General features: G+C 38.4%; 1 protein-coding gene and 1 long non-coding RNA gene across 2 annotated transcripts; one reads left to right on the top strand and one right to left on the bottom strand.

Moving 5' to 3' along the window:
* Positions 1 to 1883: 1883 nt before the first annotated feature.
* On the bottom strand, positions 1884 to 8773 carry LOC121377653. Its single transcript, XR_005958640.1, has 3 exons — positions 8751 to 8773; positions 3139 to 3208; positions 1884 to 1940 (listed from the first exon to the last, which is right to left on the bottom strand). It is a non-coding gene; the product is annotated as an uncharacterized LOC121377653 (long non-coding RNA).
* Positions 8774 to 10612: 1839 nt separating this feature from the next.
* LOC121378081 (syntaxin-4-like) lies at positions 10613 to 11497 on the top strand. Its single transcript, XM_041506181.1, has one exon. The coding sequence runs from the start codon at positions 10613 to 10615 to the stop codon at positions 11495 to 11497; it is 885 nt and encodes a 294-aa protein (XP_041362115.1).
* Positions 11498 to 21136: the final 9639 nt, after the last annotated feature.

Below are 21136 nucleotides of genomic sequence, written 5' to 3'. Positions count from 1 at the left end.
AGGATATTAGCTTCCTCTACAATGGTAACACAGTTTTATATAGCACAGTCTTTGCCATAATCAAAATCATTTGGCGAGCTGAAGAGCACTCACTTGAAATGGTGCCAAGGAAGTAATGATATGAAGTTTTAAATAAAATATATTAAATTTTGTATTGCAGTGCAATCAATCTCCTAAAAAGTTAAACTTTTAACTATTCTTCAACACCAAACATGCTGTGCTAATCATGTGATAGACAAGTTCAAACATAACGTATGTGAGGTAATCTCACCATGGGATAAATTGTCTATACAAACTGAGTCATTATACCCACATTCACTATTCTTCCACACCTTACATGATGTGCTAAACAGATGTGCAGGAAATACTAGTCACTCCCCTTCTGGAGGACAAATTCTAACACAATAATGTTAATTTATGTGAGGTAGTCTCACCTCGTAACAAAATATCTATACAAACTGAGTCAGTAGTATCTCTAATGTTTCTCGGTACATGTACTCTATACAGACACTGACTGAGTCATTGTTTTGTTGAGTAAATCTTTTGAACTATCTTAGTACATACAAATATACATGTATACAAAATGTATCAGGGATGTTATCTGCATGGAGTGAATGGGTGGTTGAATATGAACTTAGTAGACCCATTTGTCTAAATTTGCACTGGATACCTACACCAATTCAATAGACTAATATAGCACTTTATTATATAACATTTAGTAAAATATCTTAAAATATCAGTGAAATAAAAATGTCATCAATCGGTGAAAATTTCACTCAAAAAATGTTATCGTCACTGTAGTAAGTGTTATCTTCACTGTAAGAAAGCCAGAACTATTTTACTGCTGGCATTTTAAAAATAAAGGTAAATTGCCAAAAGTTATGTAATAAAAAGAAAAGTTCATTTTTTTGTCAAATATGATTTATATCTCATCTCGTGAAGTTTGCAATCATATCACACTCCAAACTTCACCCAATGAGATATAAATCATATTTGACAAAAAACATGAAATATCCTCTATTTAAAAGATTGTTTAAAACTCGGCAGGGGGGATGGGTCATCTGAATCCCAACCTGCCACCACCACCCGGGACCCACCTAGCCTATGCCCCTGTGTATATCTTCCTTTGCAAAAAACAAAGCAATGATAATCCAAAAATACTGTAAATGTTGTCTTCACTTCTTTGTTTTTCTTTCCCAGGGATTCTTTGGTAAGGGGAATTTGTCACGATCTCAGCCAGACTTTAACAATCATTTCCGGACCGCTCGTGTCCCCATTCCTGGAACCGCTGATACCTTAATCCAGCCGAGGGTGGTGAGTCGCAGACTGTAAGATTTGCTTTTTATATTTGTTGTGTATTAGAAGCCGTAGTTTGTGTGTGTGTGTGTCTCTCTGTCTCTCTGACATCGCTCACACAAATGTTTTTTATATTTGTTGTGTATTAGAAGCAGTAGTGTCTGTCTGTCTCTCTTTTGCTTTCTCACTCTATCTCTCTCTCTCTTGCTTTCTCACTCTATCTCTCTCTCTTGCTTTCTCACTCTATCTCTCTCTTGCTTTCTCACTCGATCTCTCTCTCTTGCTTTCTCATTCTCTCTCTTCTCTAGATTCTCGCTTTCTCTCTGGTCTCTCTGTGTCTCTTGTCGCTCGCTCTCTCTCTCGGCCTTTGTCTCACCGTCTCTACCTTTCACACAAGTCTTAATTTTGCTTAACTGATTATTTGTTTGCACATTACATTTAGGAGATCAGTTACATGGTCATGATGATTTTCTGGGTTTTTTGTTTTTTTTAATCCCCCTGTCCCCTTTCCTTTCTATCCTTTGAATTCCATCTCATTTCTTCCCGATCTGGCAACTTCTTTCGCTGTCCACTTCCACATCACAGTCATAGTCTCTCCAACCGCAACAGGTGCTTGTCTCTTGTGGCTAACATGGTGATTTTCACTGAAATGAAATGGGTTGACTGAACCCGTGAATGGTTTACACAAATGTTTAAGTCTTGGAGGCCTGAGAATGACAGTTTGTGTGAAACGTTTTGTGCTCTGGTAGTCCCATCCGCCATTACCTCAAGACGTAGACATGAGTATTTCTCTTTGATAAAAAGTATCATGTGTAATCAGGGCTTTATCACCTTTGTTTCTAGACTCCGATAATGGGCACCATTCTCCACCATTCTACAGAGGCTATATCATTTTTTTATTCCCAGTTTTGGAATAAAACATTCCCAATCTGAATGTAAATCTCATTCGCTTGACAAACCTTCCCACCCCAGTAACGTTTCGTAATGCACAGTAGGTATATTTATTTGAATACACACAAGTACATGCATATACAAATACATATATACACACAAGTACATGCATATACAGATACATATATACACACAAGTACATGCATATACAGATACATATATACACACAAGTACATGCATATACAGATACATATATACACACAAGTACATGCATATACAGATACATATATACACACAAGTACATGCATATACAGATACATATATACACACAAGTACATGCATATACAGATACATATATACACACAAGTACATGCATATACAGATACATATATACACACAAGTACATGCATATACAAATACATATACATATATAGCATTACTTGTTTAATTCTAACTTGGCTTAATAAGATGTTTTTGAAATGAAACTGAAAGTTCCCAATTTTTAGTAAAACAATGCTAAAATTCCCAGTTTCAAAGCCATGGGTATCAAGTCAAATTTTCAAAATAAAACCCTGGTAATGTAGGGCTACTCTGTCATTATTGCAGATGTCTTTAAAACCCTGGTAATGTAGGGCTACTCTGTCATTATTGGAGATGTCTTTAAAACTATGGTAATGTAGGGCTACTCTTGTCATTTATTATTGGAGATGTCTTTAAAACCCTGGTAATGTAGGGCTACTCTGTCATTAATGGAGATGTCTTTAAAACCCTGGTAATGTAGGGCTACTCTGTCATTATTGCAGATGTCTTTAAAACCCTGGTAATGTAGGGCTACTCTGTCATTATTGAAGATGTCTTTAAAAGGACATACCTTAGTTTTTAAACATTACAACATATTTTTCACTATAAAAGCCATTTTTGATAATTTATGTTAGAAGTACACATACTTACATTTTATTATTTAGAATATTCATTTCCGTACACCTGGAGTGGTTCTCGTCATCCATGTTTTTGTAATACCCTAAAATAAATTTTTGCATAATTATAAAAACGCACGTTCGTCTGAGAAGTCATGATTATCAAGACAAGCTCTAGTTATTTCTAGATAGTATTATTTCCCTGTTTACCGTTCTCGGTGGCATCGTGGTTAGGCCATCGGTCTACAGGCTGGTAGGTACTGGGTTCAGATCCCAGTCGAGGCATGGGATTTTTAATCCAGATACCGACTCCAAACCCTGAGTGAGTGCTCTGCAAGGCTCAGTGGGTAGGTGTAAACCACTTGCACCGACCAGTGATCCATAACTGGTTCAACAAAGGCCATGGTTTGTGCTATCCTGCCTGTGGGAAGCGCAAATAAAAGATCCCTTGCTGCCTGTCATAAAAGAGTAGCCTATGTGGCGACAGCGGGTTTCCTCTAAAAAAACCAGTGTCAGAATGACCATATGTTTGACGTCCAATGGCCGATGATAAGATAAAAAATCAATGTGCTCTAGTGGCGTCGTTAAATAAAACAAACTTTACTTTATTTCTCTGTTTAAACATCACAGATTTTAGCTTCTCTTTGTTATATCCGTACCCTGATGTGTTGCAGGTTTGTAGATTAACTAAATTTGGTGTTCACAGGAACAATTTAGGGTCTGCGCCTCCATAGTTTACTGCCAGTATAGGTAGTACTAAACCAAATAACTTCCAGCTGGGTCAAAGTTCGAGGTGCACCGAACTTTTGATAGAGAAGTGAACACCACAAGTCCTGTGATGGTTGTAAAAAAAAATAGTTTCATCTGGGCTAAACATTTATGCAATTTTATTTCATCTAGTACCACTGTGTCAAGCAGCCTTGTGGTTGGAACATGTATGGGGTACCTGTAAAAAAAACAGTACTCAAATTTTGTGCGGAATTAGGGTAGTTATAGATGCTACCCGTTATCTCAGAAATTAGCAGCTTGACCCCAAGTTTTTTCTGATTCACTTTAAGGGTGAGGGGTGGTAGTATTTATATCCGTGGCGTTTATGTCAATTGATACGTTGCAGGTAAGAGTTTTAGCCACATATGTTACTATTGTCGTCTATGGGATTTGATTTGGTAGTATACACCCGGCAGATGCTTTATGATATACAGCTATTGTTTTATGACTAACATTACATATTAAAGATATGTTCTTGTTTCGGATATCAGGGCGGGACGTAGCCCAGTGGTACAGCCTCTAGCATGGTTGTCTTACAGTCACTGGTTAGCTATAGAATTTAAATTTTGGAATAAAAATTTTGTCTTCAGAGAAGTTAGTGTTGCATCTATAAGTGGTTAGAATGGGAAAATGGTCGCTATTAAGGGTATCCATTGATTCCCATTGAGTATTTGCTCCTATATTAGCTGATGTTAAAGTTAGGTCGATGGCAGAAGTACTGTTGTTAATATCAGATATATACATGATACTGCCATCGTTAAGACATACTAAATTATTATTATTAATAAATTCTTCAACAATTTCGTCCTGTGGGTCGGTGTTAGGACTCCCCCCACAGTGTGTTATGGCAGTTAAAGTCACCGACTAAAATTAGATTATTGTTTTTATTTATGAGATTATTATAATTTTGAATGGTTATGCTACTCTGAGCAGTTCCTGGAGGACTATAAACATTAATAATGTTAATCGGCTTAGACTTCTAAGTTGTTATTAGTAGATTGATATTTAATTTCCAAGTGTGATGTGTTAGTTTTAATTAGTGTGGCTAGTCCACCTCTAGTGCTATTTTTCCTATGAGTATAGCAGGATTCCTCTCTACATGGTTCATACAGCCACTCACCACTAAAATTCAAGGCTTTTTCAAGTCAGCAAAAACCTTTTTCAAGGCTCCTTACATATGCGACTTGAGTGCACTTTCGCCCATTTTAGATAAATCCAACGTTTTCTTGCAACATGAACGCTGCCTTTCTATTGTCCACTTTGCATTCTGTAACCCAGTCATATTCGGATAACCACTAGCGATTAAAAACAGTTTTCCCCATTTTTACAAGTAGTACCTATTTTTGAAACAGGAAAACTGGCTTCTGTTGCCACCATTTGCATGCATGTTACGGCATGGAAATTACCGATTATCAAAGGGAAATAACTCTTTATTTTATACCGTGCAAAACAATTTCGTCATCGATTTTATTTAAAGTAATTTTTCATAGCTAACAACTGTTTATTTGTGGATTATTATTTTTAAATATATCAAATAATATTAATAATAAGTTTATTAAAATATATAATTCACTACATATGATTATCTACTAAATTCAAGGGCTTTTCAAGGCCAAACTAGAATATTCAAGGCCTTTTCACAGCAATTTTCAGTTTCAAGACCTTTTCAAGACTGCACCTCAAATTCAAGGCCTTTTCAAGCCTGTGCAAACCTTGATAGTAGCTGGTATAACCAGGAATTTTAAATGTTTTACAAGTTTTAATTTTATTTGTTTTATTGTTATCCTCAGCCCCTAGCCAAGTTTCTTGAATGCAAATTATATCTGGCTTGTTGTTACTAGTGCTTATCAGTTGGGAGGGCTCAGCACCATGTCCCATTGAATGGAGGTCTCCAACATTCCATTGGATAACGCTGAGGCCATTATTTCCTATGTTAGATTTATTATTGGGGTCATATGGAGATGTATCTCCCATGACGCTAGCCCGTAGTTATGGTTAGAGTAATTAATTAACTTTTATCTAGATCTTAAAGGCATACTGTCACGGATTTAAGGACCTTATTTCTCCAAAAGTGGATAATACATGAAAATTACATCTATGTTTAGAAACCAAATCTGGCTATTGACTCACCTTAACTAAACCATGATGGAGAGAAATCCATGTCAATCCTCTTGGCAATATTAATTTTTAAATTATGGACCATTGCCATAATTCAGTTATTTTTTTTACAAAATATCATTAATAAGTGAAGTATGGTGGTTACGTAGATTGTTGAATAAAGTACATTTAGTGACAAACCAAATACATATGTTTCACGTAATACCTTGCTAGGCCATTTAATAGGTCAGTGGTCTGTGACAATATGCCTTTAAGATTTGTTTTGATTGATGCTATTTTCTGAACTAACGTTTCGATAATTGTTTTTAGTTGATTGACTTTGAGATTGGCTGAGGTTTTAAGCTTGTCTGCATATGTGCAGTTAGTGTTAACCGTTGCTGGTGGTTTGATTGGGCTTGATTTTTTTTTAGCCATCTTTTTTGGTTGGTCCCTGCGATAATAGTGACACCTAGTGTCATGGGCTATGTGGCAGCTCAGACATTTAGGACACTATACTGGCCTGGTGCAGGGCGAGTTACGTGAACTGTGCTCATGCTTACACCCGCATCAGTGGTAAGTGGGGGCTTCTGTGTGGTGACAACATTTGGCAGCACCGTGTCCCCATTGCTGACAGTGGTGACATCTGCTAGGTTTCCTTTCAAAGGGAATTAGCAGATGTTTACATCCTCTGACCAAGATGAAGTGGTCGCTGGTGTTGACGCTGGCATTGACTTAGACGTTTCCATTGGACCAAGTGTTTGTCTCCCTTATTACTAAATGGGGGGTTATCTCTTTTTAGTGTTGGAAGAGAGTTGGCTTCTGTTGGCAGTGGGTACAGTTTAACCAGCCATCTAGTGTTGGTGGGAGCAGGCTTTGTTGATGTAGTTTGAGCTTGCGTTTGGCTCTGTTGCGGTTGTTATTGGGTTTTACCACCACCAGCTCTGACCGGGAATTCCTTGTAAAAGGGCAGTGTTCGAGATTAACGGTATCCCGATATCCCAGGGATACCAGAATTTAATTTTGGATACCAGACTTCAAGAACCCAGTATCCCACTGGGATGCCATATAATACTAAATTCTCAGGTGGGATACCAGATTTTGAAATGTTAGTATCCATTTGGGATACTGGCCAAGAAATTTAATCTCGAACACTGAAAAGGGTCCTGGAGATTTGGGTGTAGGTGCAACAGTTATCTTGGGCACTCCTGTGTGACCATTACCTGTTTTAGTTTTTTTTTATAGATTGGGTTACTTGTTTATCTTTAACAAAGTCCCTAGCGGTTGGGTTTCTGGTAGGACTATCCGGGCTCTTGATCTTGTGCTTAGATTTTTGTTGGCTACTGGTTGGAACGATATAAGAGTGAAAGAGGAAGAGGTGGACTTCTCCAGAGGAGTGACTGGGCTATCTGGCTTATCTTTACCTGGTTTACCTGGTGTCACGGCGGATGCTGTGACTTCGGTGTGGTCCGCAGTGGGGTGCGTCGTCCTGTTTTTGGTGAACCAGCCTCGGTGGCGTCGTGGTTAGGCCATTTGTCTACAGTTTGGTAGGTACTGTGTTCGGATCCCAGTCGAGGCATGGGATTTTTAATCCAAATACTGACGCCAAACCCTGAGTGAGTGCTCCGCAAGGCTCAGTGGGTAGGTGTAAACCACTTGCACCGATCAGTGATCCATAACTGGTTCAACAAAGGCCATGGTTTGTGCTATCCTGCCTGTGGGAAGCGCAAATAAAAGATCCCTTGCTGCCTGTCATAAAAGACTAGCCATGTGGCAACAGTGGGTTTCATTCAATATTTACAATTGTTATCATCACAAAGTTATACATGTTGACACAGTATTGGCGAATGTCGGTTTGGTGCCTGGTAGGATGGATACATGTACCATCAGGAGCCTCACCATTGATATGTCCCGTGTTTGGGTCAGAATTGATTTCCAAAATGTTTTGCCACTGGCCAGTCGCGTGTGGAAAATAACATCTGTTACATTATTCTGAGTTTTTTCCTCCTGAATTGCCTGTTGCCAATAGATGTATTGGTACAATGTTGGGTTATCCCCGGCGTTAAATAAAACTTTCCCGAGACCTAAAATTCTTTCTGCCATGGGTGATGGGACGGGTTTGTTGGTTCTCTTAGCTCATTTTAATGCCCTAGTCTGACAGGGTTTTTTGGCCAAGGCCTGAGACTGTTTTTTGGTTGTCACTATCCTCATCTGAACTATCAATGTAATGGATGGGGGACCCTTTTCTTTTGGAAGCACTTCTGGGGGAGTTGCAGTCTTTTACTTTAACTGAGTTAAATGCAAGTTTAAGAGCATGGTCTTTGTCTCGTAGTTTTGGGCAGATATGGGTATGAATTCTATATCTGCGTCAGTGGTAATGTTTCTTGTAGTAGCTGCCCCAACGGGTGTACGCCTCCAAATTGTCGTCGTAGTAGTCATGGTTTGAGGTGTCCGTCGCTACATCTGTTTCTATATTTGTCATAATACTGTTTTCGATTTCACCCCGTATTTCTTTGAAACTCTCAGGCAGTTTTGGGCTAAGCCTTTCCTTCTGGCTAACATTAGGACTGTTGATGATGGATTCCATTTTGCTATTTCAGATGGCTACAAAATATAGTAGATATGTCACTATTGGTTGGGCTGGAGAATGTGATGAATAACTAATAAGCAAGGTACACCTAGAGCATTTATAAAATTGCAGAGAACTACAAAATACGCCTTAAACTGAAGTAAAAAACACTCAATTCACAATATAATACTAGCAATAAAAACTATCTCGCTTACCTTAGTCCATAGTACAAGGTCTGCTCCTATGTCTGCCTAGATCAGAGTCCCAATTGAGAGAGTGGGATTAACCACATGACAATAAGCAACAGACTTTAAATATTCAACAGCCAGGTAAAGCTGGGTTTTTTTGTTTTTTTTACTGGGATCTCTCTGTGTGTGTGTAAATTGAATGGTCCTACCTTTGTTTCAAATGGGATGGTCTGTGTGTTGTCACAGTTAGGGTCACAGTTGGGAATTTTACATGTACTGGTGTTGAAAAAGGATTCGCTTTCTCCAGAGGAGTGTGTGTGTAGGTTGTACACATGTTAGTTGACGTTTGGGATATATTGCTCCTGATTGTGTCGTGATCATCGTCGAATGTTCAAACCTTCAGAGTGCAACACCTGGCCTCAGGTATGAATCACTGATCAGTTTACTGGTAGATCGGAAGAGAAATACGGACATAAGAGAATGGAGAAATAACAGACTTAGTAACACAGACGTTAAAAATAACAGAGAGAAATAACAGACAAACACGAATGTTACGGAATAAGAGAGAAGTAACAGATTAACACTGGTGTTACGGAATTACAGAGAAATAACAGACTTAGTAACACAAACGTTACAGAATAACAGAGAGAAATAAACGTTACAGAATAACAGAGAGAAATAACAGACTAATACAGACGTTATGGAATAACAGAGAGAAGTAACAGACTAATACAGACGTTACGGAATAACAGAGAGAAATAGCAGACAGTATGGAACAACAGAATGAAAGAGAATTTAAAGACTCTGAAATTTAAAAAGAGAGAGAAACAGAAAAGGAGACACAACTACCACAGAATTACTGATACAGAAATAGAGAAAGGGAGAGAAAAGACATTCGTTCTAAGAAAGACAGGAACAGAATAAGATTATAAAATGACAATAACACATGCAGTAATTATAACAGACAGCGATACTGCATAATAAGAGACACAGAGGAAGACCAGCTGAATGAGAGACAGCACAACTAGAAAAGAGACAGTGAGACAACCAGAGATTTAAAACAGAATTCAGACAGGCAGTTATGCAGTAAGAACGACGGCAGTAATACATAATAAAAGACAGTAAGACACCAGTTGAATGAGAGAGGCACCACAAGACAGACAGTAAAAGGGACACAACCCTTGCAGTAAGAGAAAACACAGAGAGGGACAAAACAGTAAGAGCGAAACAGCAGTAAGAGGGACAGCAGTAAGGACACATAACAGTAATTGGAACACAGTAAGAGGAACACAGTAAGAGGGACAATACGATAAGAGAGACACAGTAAGGGACACAACAGTAAGAGACGGTAGTAAGAGACAACAGTAAGAGAGATATTAACAGTAATAGGGACATACCATAGTGAGATGGACATAACAGTAAGAGGTACACAACACAGTGAGAGGGACACAGAACAGTAAGCGGGACACAACACAGTAAGTGGGACAGCACAGTAAGAGGGACACAGCACAGTGAGAGGAGGGACACAGCACAGTGAGAGGAGGGACACAACACAGTGAGAGGGACACAGCACAGTGAGAGGAGGGAAATAGCTCAGTAACAGGGACACAGCACAGTAAGAGGGATACAAGTAAGCAGGACAGTGCAGTAAAAAGGACGCAATGCAGTGAGAGGGACACAGCAGAGTGAGCGGGACACAGCACAGTAAGCGGGGCACAGCAGAGTGAGAGGGACAAACCAGAGTGACAGGGACACAGCACAGTAAGAGGGACACAGCAGAGTAAGAGGGACACAGTGCAGTGAGAGGGACACAACGCAGTAATCGGGACACAATGCAGTAAGAGGGACACAGCACAGTAAGAGGGACATAATGCAGTAAGAGGGACACAATGTGTGCTTCAGTAGTGCGAGACCGACTGGCCGAGATGCAAATGAAGCAGCAAGATTCGGGCAGTGTCAACAAGACGAAAGGCAAGGAAGACGTGCAGAAAGTCTTGGCACAGGTCAGTCGGATAGAGAAATTGCTGAAGGATGTCGAGCAGCAGACCACAACGATGGTGAAACTGCAGTGCGACATCCTGAACAACCCGTTCTGCGACAAGACGCAGGTGCTCCTGTGCGACCGAACCATCTCAAAGATCCAGACGAACTTACAGCTGGTGCGGGGCGACATGCGCAAACTGGAGGACGAGAATCTTCAGAACCAGAATTCCGGTTTGATGGACATGGCCGTGGCCCGCGTCAAGGAACAGCAGGTGAACCGGCTAACCACAGAGTTCATCCAGGCAACGAACCGGTTCTACAAGGGGCAGGTCGACTACATGGACAAGATGAAGCAACGCGTCAAGAAACAGCTGGCCGTCACCGGTTGCCATGGCAACATGAGCGAGAGCGAGATCAGCCAGATTCTCGACGATGACTCATACGCGATCTTCACGCAGAATTTCATATCGGACGTGATGAATGAGGAGATGGTGCAATGCAAAATCGAGGAACGGCAAAAAGAAATTCTGTCGCTCGAGAAAGGCGTCATGCAAGTCAACGAGCTGTTTAGGGACATGAACATACTAGTCGCCGAGCAGGGGATGACGATCCACTCGATCGACGCGAAGATTGGTGATGCCAGCGAAAACGTAGTCTTCGCAAATGCTCGGTTGAAGCGAGCCAAAAGTTACCAGGCGAAAACGAGACGGTTAAAGTTCTGTATTGCGGGGATTGTGATAGCAGTCATTGTGATTATCATACTTATCATCATTCTCTCACTGTGCGCTTAGTAGATTAAAATCAACAGTCACATGTGGCATCTGAGTTACTGAGGATAGAGTCATTTCGTTTCTTTTATACATATTATTCATGCTTATATTCAGTTATAAGGTCCAAGCACGTTGTTCAAGGCACACACCTCATCTATCTGGACAGTCTGTCAGTGATTAGTGACTGTGAGAGAGAAGTGTAGTGGCTTTTCACCTACCCACCGAGACATAAACCTCACCCTGGGTGGGAGCTGCATGGTGCCAGTACCAGGATGCGAACCCAGTACCTACTAGTCGGCCATAAAAGTCTGATGGCTTAACCACTACACACCACTGAGGCTGGTCTAGGACCGAGTCGCATGGATCATGTGACATGAAATGTACAAATTGTGACAATTGTTTATTTCATGCTTTCATCAACTCATTCAAGGCTTGCAATTCATTTTGTGTCAAATGAAATGTTTTATTTAACGATGCACTCAACACATTTTATTTACGGTTATATGGCGTCAGACATATGGTTAAGGACCACACAGATATTGAGGGAGGAAACCCGCTGTTGACATTTCATGGGCTACTCTTTTCGATTAGCAGCAAGGGATCTTTTATATGCACCATCCCATAGACAGGATAGCACATTATACCACAGCCTTCGATGTACCAGTCGTGGTGCACTGGCTGGAGCGAGAAATAGCCTAATGGGCCTACTAACGGGGATCGATCCCAAACCGACCATGCATTAAGTAAGCGCTTTACCACTGGGCTACGTCTCGCCCCTGTGTCCAAGTTGGAAGCAATCTTTGCTTCTCCAATTTTAATTTAACAGCAAATGTTACAAATTGAGAAACAGTTCTGAAAAGTATATGTAGTATGGTAATTAGACAATTAATTACATGTACTCTTACAATGTGATGTTTCTAACAGTAGTGATTTCCCTAGAAATTTGGCACGGCATGGTAGACCAAACACTTTTGGGGCATTTTCACCATTTTCGGGGCACTTGTTTTTCATTAAAAATACAAAAAAATTAAGTTAAATAAACATTAATGTAATTTATGTGCTTGAATGGCAGAAGATATAAAAGGCATATTTTATTAATTAATAATACCTTTTTGGGTGTTTAATAAAGGCAATTTTAGAATTAATTAGTGAAAAAGGCTTGTTTAATCTCAGGGCAGCATGGTGCTGATTAAGGCAAGATGGTGCTAGACTATTGAGGCATGGTGCTGCACCGTGCTTAAACAACTTGAGAAAAACACTACCAACAGCAACATGGAATATTTGAGACAAACAGAAATAACAGCTTTTGATTTGGGCAATTCCACAGTAACAGAATTACGATTTGGAGAGATATTTCAGGCATAAACATAAGAAAAATTTTCATAATGATACAACTATGTAATACACTAGTACTGCACTAGTGCTTGTTAAGGGCAGAAGTGAGACTCCCTACTGCAAGGTGTAGTGCATGAGTACTTAATTAAAGTCTGGTAACGGAATTACGCAAAACGGACACCGCAAAACATTGACAAACTCTGAAGTATGATGAAAGAATTATTTATCTTCATGATGAAATGATGACCTAATGACTTGTGATTAACAAACTAGAAATTATATTACAAATTGTCTTTTCATAATTTTGTTGTACAACATTGAATGCCGGTAACGGAATTACACAGTTCGGTAACGGAATTACCACTCTGAATTTACATTTGAACAAAATAATTTATTTACTTTAAATTTGGTTTGCAAATATTTTGCATAATTTTATAAGTTAAATAATAACTCAATATACTTGTTTTAAGCATTCATACTAATATTTCAATTGATAACTAGTTTCAATATCAGTAACATGTACACCAACATGTATATGAGTGGAGACGTAAACCAGCGCTAAACTGTGTACATATTACATAGTAAATTTTTAAAATGTTTGACAGCAATTGTACATATTATAGAAGTCTAAAAGAAAGATATATGTCAAGACACATTTCTGTCATGTTTATTATTATTTTGATAATGTCAAATCCTTGATGGATTACTCGATATAAGCACAAATGTATACATAATATAAAGGCCTAATGTTGATTATTTAACTTGACACAAGTTACGTAAAAAGGTATCACTGATTTAAAAAAAAGAAAAAAAAGATAAGCAAGCACAAGTACATGCACATAATATATAATAGTGAATTATTTAACTAGTTATTATTATTTTAATTTTTTTTGCTCATACTGAAAGTGAAAAAAACAAATCTGCAAAGATTTATTTTTTTTAAAAAGAAGAAAAAAAAGTGCAAAGGAGTTTGTGTACATTGTAGTTCAGGATCAGCGGACGATTTCATCCCGATAAAAACTTACAGAAATTAGCGATGTTGAATCGTTTAAGAATTGACCGCAATTATTTTTTGGTTCATGCAAGTATGAACCTAAAAATAATTGAGGTCAAATCTTATAATTAAATTTATATGCATAATTTAACAATACATAACTGAATTTATTTTGTTTAGCTTTAAATACGCCTGTAGTATTGTTTGTGTAAACTTCATTGATACTTATGTCGCGTAAGAATGCAAACGTTCATTCACTATTATTTGAATCATGTGATTTTTTGTAAATGACATAATTATGATAAGCGACACCGTTTTGTAGTAGGCGTGGCTTAAATTTTTTCAGTTCATCGAGATATGAACGGAAAAAAAAAAGCACCTCTGGACCAATCAGATTGCTGTAAAGTGTATAGACGCAAAGAAAATTTAATTATTTTAATATGACTGAAATTGGTCACCATTTTATAATTCTTGAAGTTAACATATGTTTACTTTTTTAAATTTTGACGACTGGGATGAAACATACATGTACTTAAAATGTTTATTCTCTCAGTGGATTAATCACTGAGGTCAGTCCCTCCATATTTTGGGAGGTTACAAGTTTTATGGTCCCAGTCAGGATCTGAACGTCACCTTTCACCTATCTCCCATGCAAACATATCAGGTTTGAGGGAATCAAATGCTGTGATTGGCCAAAATACTTTTTGGGTCATTGGGATTACCAGCAAGGTGCAGAAACATTTATACATGTATCATTTTTTTTAAATTATGAAAAACTGAAATTACCTGCGGTTTCCAAATTGTGAAACGGTGTACCGAACCGAGGGCCTAAAACCGTGGTTTTCGGTAACATCGAATAATCGTCCCATTCCTATTTATAATGCTCTACAATATATCTCAAAGGTCCTAATTTTCCACACACTGTCCCAAACCCTACATACACCATGCGCTGTCCATATTTCTTTTGACCTGCAATTTAAAAATAATAATGGTGGGCCATATTTTACTTCATATTTCGAGCCCGATATAATATTAGTAAGTTTTGATTATTTTGTCATGAATTTGCAGATTTTTAGTCAGCATAAGCTTTTAAATAATACTGCTTGGTTAAAGTAGATAAGATTTTCTTAATTTCTATATTGTTAATGGATGACTTATGTATTGTTGTGTGGATTAAAACAAAAAAATTGTATATCTTCCTATTGGTACATCACTTAATGTATATGACTATATGGATAAGAGTGCAGCATTTTAGTACTATGTAGGTTTATACTAAAGTGCTTCTTGACAAAATATACCAAAGACAGTAGTGGAATTACAAACCTAGCTATGGTAACGGAATTATAAAATTGTTGACAGCTATAATTTTACTAATAATGCATGATTTTGAAAGTAAATGTGCATGATTATGTTCATTAACATTTACTCAGAGAATATGAGTTGATTCTTTGATTACATATATATGAATAATATAATCTAACTTTTTGTTTGTTTTCCGTAACGGAATTACAAACTGATTCTATGTTTTTTAATTTCACCTATATTAAAAAAATATATATCTTTTTATTAAAGTGGATCCTGCAATGTTGTACTTTGTTAGTGGTAAAACAAAAACACTAATAAAAAGAATATTACCTTCAATTACATGGCTGCTGTACACAAATTCATAGTGTGTATTATGGGAGTGTCAGATTTTTAGTGTGACGGTATCCTCATAAAATGGCTAAAGTCAACCACATCCATTTATTTTATAATATTTTACTTATCAGATTTGAATTCTCCAGATAATTTTACATTGGAAACAATCTTAATATATAAGTAATAACATGATTTTAATTTTTCACTCCATGTCCACTTTAGTGCAGAATTGCCCATTTATGTTACTACTTGTGAACAAATGAGGAAAAGAAAGAATGAAATGTTTTATTTAACAACGCACTCAACACATTTTATTTATGGTTATATGGCGTCAGACATAATATGGTTAAGGACCGCACAGATTTTGAGAGGAAACCCGCTGTTGCCACTATATGGGCTACTCTTCCGATTAGCAGCAAGGGATCTTTTATTTATGCTTCCCACAGGCAGGATAGCACAAACCATGGCCTTTGTTGAACCAGTTATGGATCTCTGGTCGGTGCAAGTGGTTTACACCTACCCATTGAGCCTTGCGGAGCACTCACTCAGGGTTTGGAGTTGGTATCTGGATTAAAAATCCCATGCCTCGACTGGGATCCGAACCCAGTACCTACCAGCCTGTAGACCGATGGCCTAACCACAACGCCACCAAGGCCGGTACAGATGAGGAATTCTGGATATACTGTATCTGAAATATTGTTACAAAAATAAGGTGGCACGCCAAAAGTCCTTGTTGTTCAGCTGTGTTTAACCGTACGGCTATCAAATCAGTAATTCACATGTCACTACAAGTTTGTAAAACTGATTATAGTGTTTTCCGTATCTTGTTTTAGCACGGTGCAGCACCATGCCTCAATAGTCTAGCACCATCTTGCCTTAATCAGCACCATGCTGCCCTGAGATTAAACAAGCCTTTTCCACTAATTAATTCTAAAATTGCTTTTATAAAACACCCAAAAAGGTATTATTAATTAATAAAATATGCCTTTTATATCTTTTGCCATTCATTTATTAAAGCAAGCACATAAATTACATTAATGTTTATTTCAATTAATTTTTGTGTATTTTTCATGAAAAACAAGTGCCCCGAAAATGGTGAAAATGCCCCAAAAGTGTTTGGTCTACCATGCCGTGCCAAATTTCTAGGGAAATCACTGATTATGAAAAGAATATAATGCATTTTGAGTTGCATCTGCTTCCTGTCTCGTGTTAATTTCGAGCCCTGAAAATGTGTTTTCATTACTTGTTTGAGGTTGGGTTTTTTTACATATTAAATCTTGGACTTCATTTGTATGATTACAAGTAATACAACTTGCTATGCAAAAAAAAACAAGAAAGAGAAATGGATTACTAGCTGAATGTGTTTTTACCTTTGCCATAAATAAATAGTTTGTATGTATGTTACGCTACCCTGATTGATCACCAGTGTGCATTAGTTACATCTGTCCCGAGTCGGGGCCCCTGGCTATCCAGAGACTGGACTTGGGATAGACATGCTCGAAACCTTCGTGGTATATGAGCATGTTAAATTTATCAAGTCAAGTCAAGCATTAGTTGATACAGTGAAACCTGTCTAGACTGGGCTCTGTACATACTGGAGTCCCATCAAAACCGGCCAAGTTTCATGGTCCCTATAATGTTCTAAATTCTAAAATGTGTCCCTCAAGAAATAAACACAGTTCGTTTTCCAACTCCTTTTTGATTTTTAGAGGGTGAAGCCATTTTTTCCCAAAAAATACGAAATGACCCTAGTGGATTCTTTGACTCCCTCCCCCCTAGACGAAAAATTTCATCTCTTTTGGCTTCAAAATACTTTTGCTACGGTCCCTAACACATGTTCAATACTTAAATGATAAATTAGCATTATTTTTAAATGTTATGTATGTACATGTATGTATATGTGTATATATATATATATATATATATATATATATATATATATATATATATATACATGTATATACATACATACATACCTACATACATACATACATACATACATATTTATATAATATTTATATAATATTTATATTTATAACATGGTTTCTGTCACACACGAACCTACAACTTAGCATGATGTCAGAAACCGAGTAAACGTGGCTCAAAGTTTGATGTCACATTGTAAATGCCGAAGTAAAAGTTGACATGCTGTTTGCATTGTTTGTTTTGTAGAATTTAGAAGATGACATCTTCTTCTTTACATCAAGATCAGTTTGAAGTAAACATATATCTGTATGTACAGTAGTGTTTGGTTACTATTTTGTATTTTGTACCGGATAACATTGGTCGAGATCGTGATCGTTAGTGATACCATCAGTACTTTGATACACATTTACAAGTATAGGGAGAAGTCCTATATATCGATATGGTATGCAAGTATCACACGTTTTTATAACGTACATGATTATACATAACATAAATTTCAGCAACTTTTCCAGAAGTTATATACAATATTCATAAGCTAGACCAAACATCAAATTAGGATCGTATCGGGTTGCATGGGTCTACCACTGGGTTAGGCCTACCTGTTCTGTGGACTACAATCAACACCACTATTTCTACTCCTATTTCTATTTATAATCTAAATACTGAACACTAACTCATTTCCTACAAAAAAATATATATATCTGTAATAATACTACATTTTAGTTATTTATTTTATCATCGTTTGCAAACAAATTTACTGTCGTCTGCACACACATTGCGGTACGGTAACAGAAACGTTTCATTTATATACCTTTATTATACATGTACGTCATGGTGTCATTGCATAAGCTGGTCTATGTCTGTCTGTGGGATGGTGCATATAAAACATCTGTTGCTACTAATAGAAAAATGGAGCGGGTTTCCTCTGTTTGACATTCAGTAGCTGATGATTAATAAATCAATGTTCTCCAATTTTAACTGTATTGGATAAATATGATAAATACAGTCCAGTAGATGTTGACAACACTTATCTGATGATAACACCAGTGAGCAGAATGACACTGAACCTGATCCAATTAGCACAAGTCACAGAAAGGATGCAGTGGATTGTCTTTTAGAAAATAATCTGAAAATCAAATTTATGACCATATTTTGAAGTTGAGGGGAATGGAAAAAGAGCAGAAGGAAATGTAGGCCTATATAATATTCTAACTGGGTAAAAATTAAAGGAGAGCGAAAGCCCCCCCTCCACCCCCACCTCCCCCCCAAAAAAGAAACCAGAAGAGAAAAAGAAAAAAAGGGGTGGGAAACATGGTTACCGTATAGGCTAGCCCGAGTACTTGGACTACATGTAGGCTTATCGTTGACTTAGCGAAAAGATATCCCCCTTGTTTTAATATTATTTTAATAAAGATTTCAAGATATCTAAAAAAAAATAAAGGTGACCTCTAAATTGGGATATCATGTCTGTGTTCTTTTTATTTCTTCATGGAATGAATCGATCGCACTGATAATCGCCTGGTGATAAAAAGTAGTTTTGTTTTTGTAAAGGCGGTGTATACTACTCAAAAGCATTTAAGGGTCAGACGATATTTTCGACATTATTTTCTGAATGTCAATTATATTAGCTAGACCATAATGTCACGCATGGTATTGTTCCATTTTGACGAAAGTGGGTCTAAGCAACCCATAAATGAATTAAAATCCACTGTCATTGACACTGTCGACTAGTTCTAATGGCAAAACATGCTTACATTTGCACGTAAATTAGGGCGAAAGCGAAAGGTCTGCTAAGTGCCCATAACTTGCTTTTTCACAAAGCTCTTCATTTGCACGCTTTGCACGTGTATTCCATGTTCCCAATGCTGAATTTCCGTATAATTGGAGCTTGCGTTCGTGTACGGTGCACACTCCAAATTCGACAATGGTACGACTTCAACTGACTATCGAAGATCGAGGAAGGGCTATTGCTTGGCTTCAGGATGGCAATACGCAAAGAAATGTTGCTCTGAGACTTGGTGTCAGTCAGAGTGTCATTGGCCGACTGTGGCAACGGTACCAAGCAACGAATTCTGTTCGAAATCGTCCATGTTCGGGAAGACCCCGAAGCACTACAAATAGAGAGGACCGCTACAACACCAATATGGCTCTACGTCAACGCACAACCACTGCACGCCGATTACGTGACAATCTGCGGACTGCGACTGGAACTCGAGTGTCTGATCAAACCATACGCAATCGTGTGAGAGCCAATAATCTACGCTGCCGTCGCCAGGCTGTTCGACCTAACTCCTACCACGTCACAGAACGGCCAGACGTCACTGGTGCACACTTCATCTGCGGTGGCAACGTGTTCAGTGGGGTCGAGTGATGTTCACTGATGAGTCCAGGTTTAGTCTCCAGTTCAACGACGGTCGGGTTCGTGTCTACAGACGTCCTGGGGAGCGCTTCGCTGACGTTAACGTTAGACAACGTCACCGGTTCGGTGGTGGCAGCGTCATGGTGTGGGGCGGCATCTCTATCCACCACAGGACCCCCATCTATGTGGTGGATGGCAATCTGAATGGAATCCGCTATCTGAATGAGATTATCCGGCCGTTGGTTCTCCCAGGCCTTCAGCAGATTGGCGGCGGGGCAGTTCTGCAGGATGACAATGCCAGACCCCACCACGCCAGGGTGGTAACAGACTTTCTCAGACAACAAGGTATCGCCAGGATGGATTGGCCAGCATATTCGCCTGACTTGGCCCCAATAGAGCACGCCTGGGTCGAATTAGGCAGGAGAGTTCGGGATAACCATGCCCCTCCGGCCAACCTTCATGATCTGGGTCAACTTCTTATGGCAGAGTGGCAGGCCATTCCCCAAGAGTTCTTCAGACGTCTGATCAACAGCATGAGGCAACGATGTGTCGAGTGTATTCGCGCCAGGGGTGGATTCACACACTATTAAACGAATGTTCTAATGTGTAAAATCCATGTTTGACAACCTTCAACTTTGACAGCATGTCATGTGACTTTCTTGTATACAGTGACGTTTATTTGTGGATTTTTGTAAATATGGAACAATAAATAAAAATGTTGGTGTAGTTTACATCATCAATCTAATACACTCTGAAACTTATTTCGTTATAAATGCCTCTATTACTATTAAAAATTGGCAGAGTTACGTCACCTAACCACTTTGGGCACGTTCCGGTTACTTCAGGGATGGCTGATATGGCCACAGTTGTTTGTGAATCTTCAGCTAAGATTTATGCATGCCAGTCCCTGGCATCATAAATGTCCCCACCTATGCTTTAAAAATAAAGAATGATACAGGTAAAAATTAAGTTGATGAAATTGTGTGTTGCTATAACTGACCATGTGTTAAATGTAGGAGCTGTCACACACCCTGACTGTTTTGGTTTTCTTGCAGTGAAATTTTTTTTTTTTTGTTTCAAAGCTGCAATCTCGCCTCACATTAATTATCATAATTTCATTTAAACATATACTCTTCAAAAGAAGAAACGCAAAACCACATTGTCGTAACATTTGGAGAATTGACTTAATTATTGAATGGTGAGTCCGATAATTACCAAATGTTGCAGGATTGTTCACAATTCACTCTAGTCCATTGTGAGTAAGTGATAGGACACACCACCAAGGTCAAGGTCATCTGGAGTCAATACCGGGTGTGGCCTCCGCGTGTGTTGACAACTGCCTGGCACCGCCTGCCCATTGAAGCAACCAGAGTACGGATGACGTCCCGGGGGATGGTGGCCCACTCGG

This window comes from Gigantopelta aegis, chromosome 7 (genome assembly GCF_016097555.1).
Source record: "Gigantopelta aegis isolate Gae_Host chromosome 7, Gae_host_genome, whole genome shotgun sequence".
Lineage (NCBI taxonomy): Eukaryota > Metazoa > Mollusca > Gastropoda > Neomphalida > Peltospiridae > Gigantopelta > Gigantopelta aegis.
The sequence above is the reverse complement of the archived record's forward strand: the minus strand, read 5'-3'. Positions and strand labels throughout refer to the sequence as shown.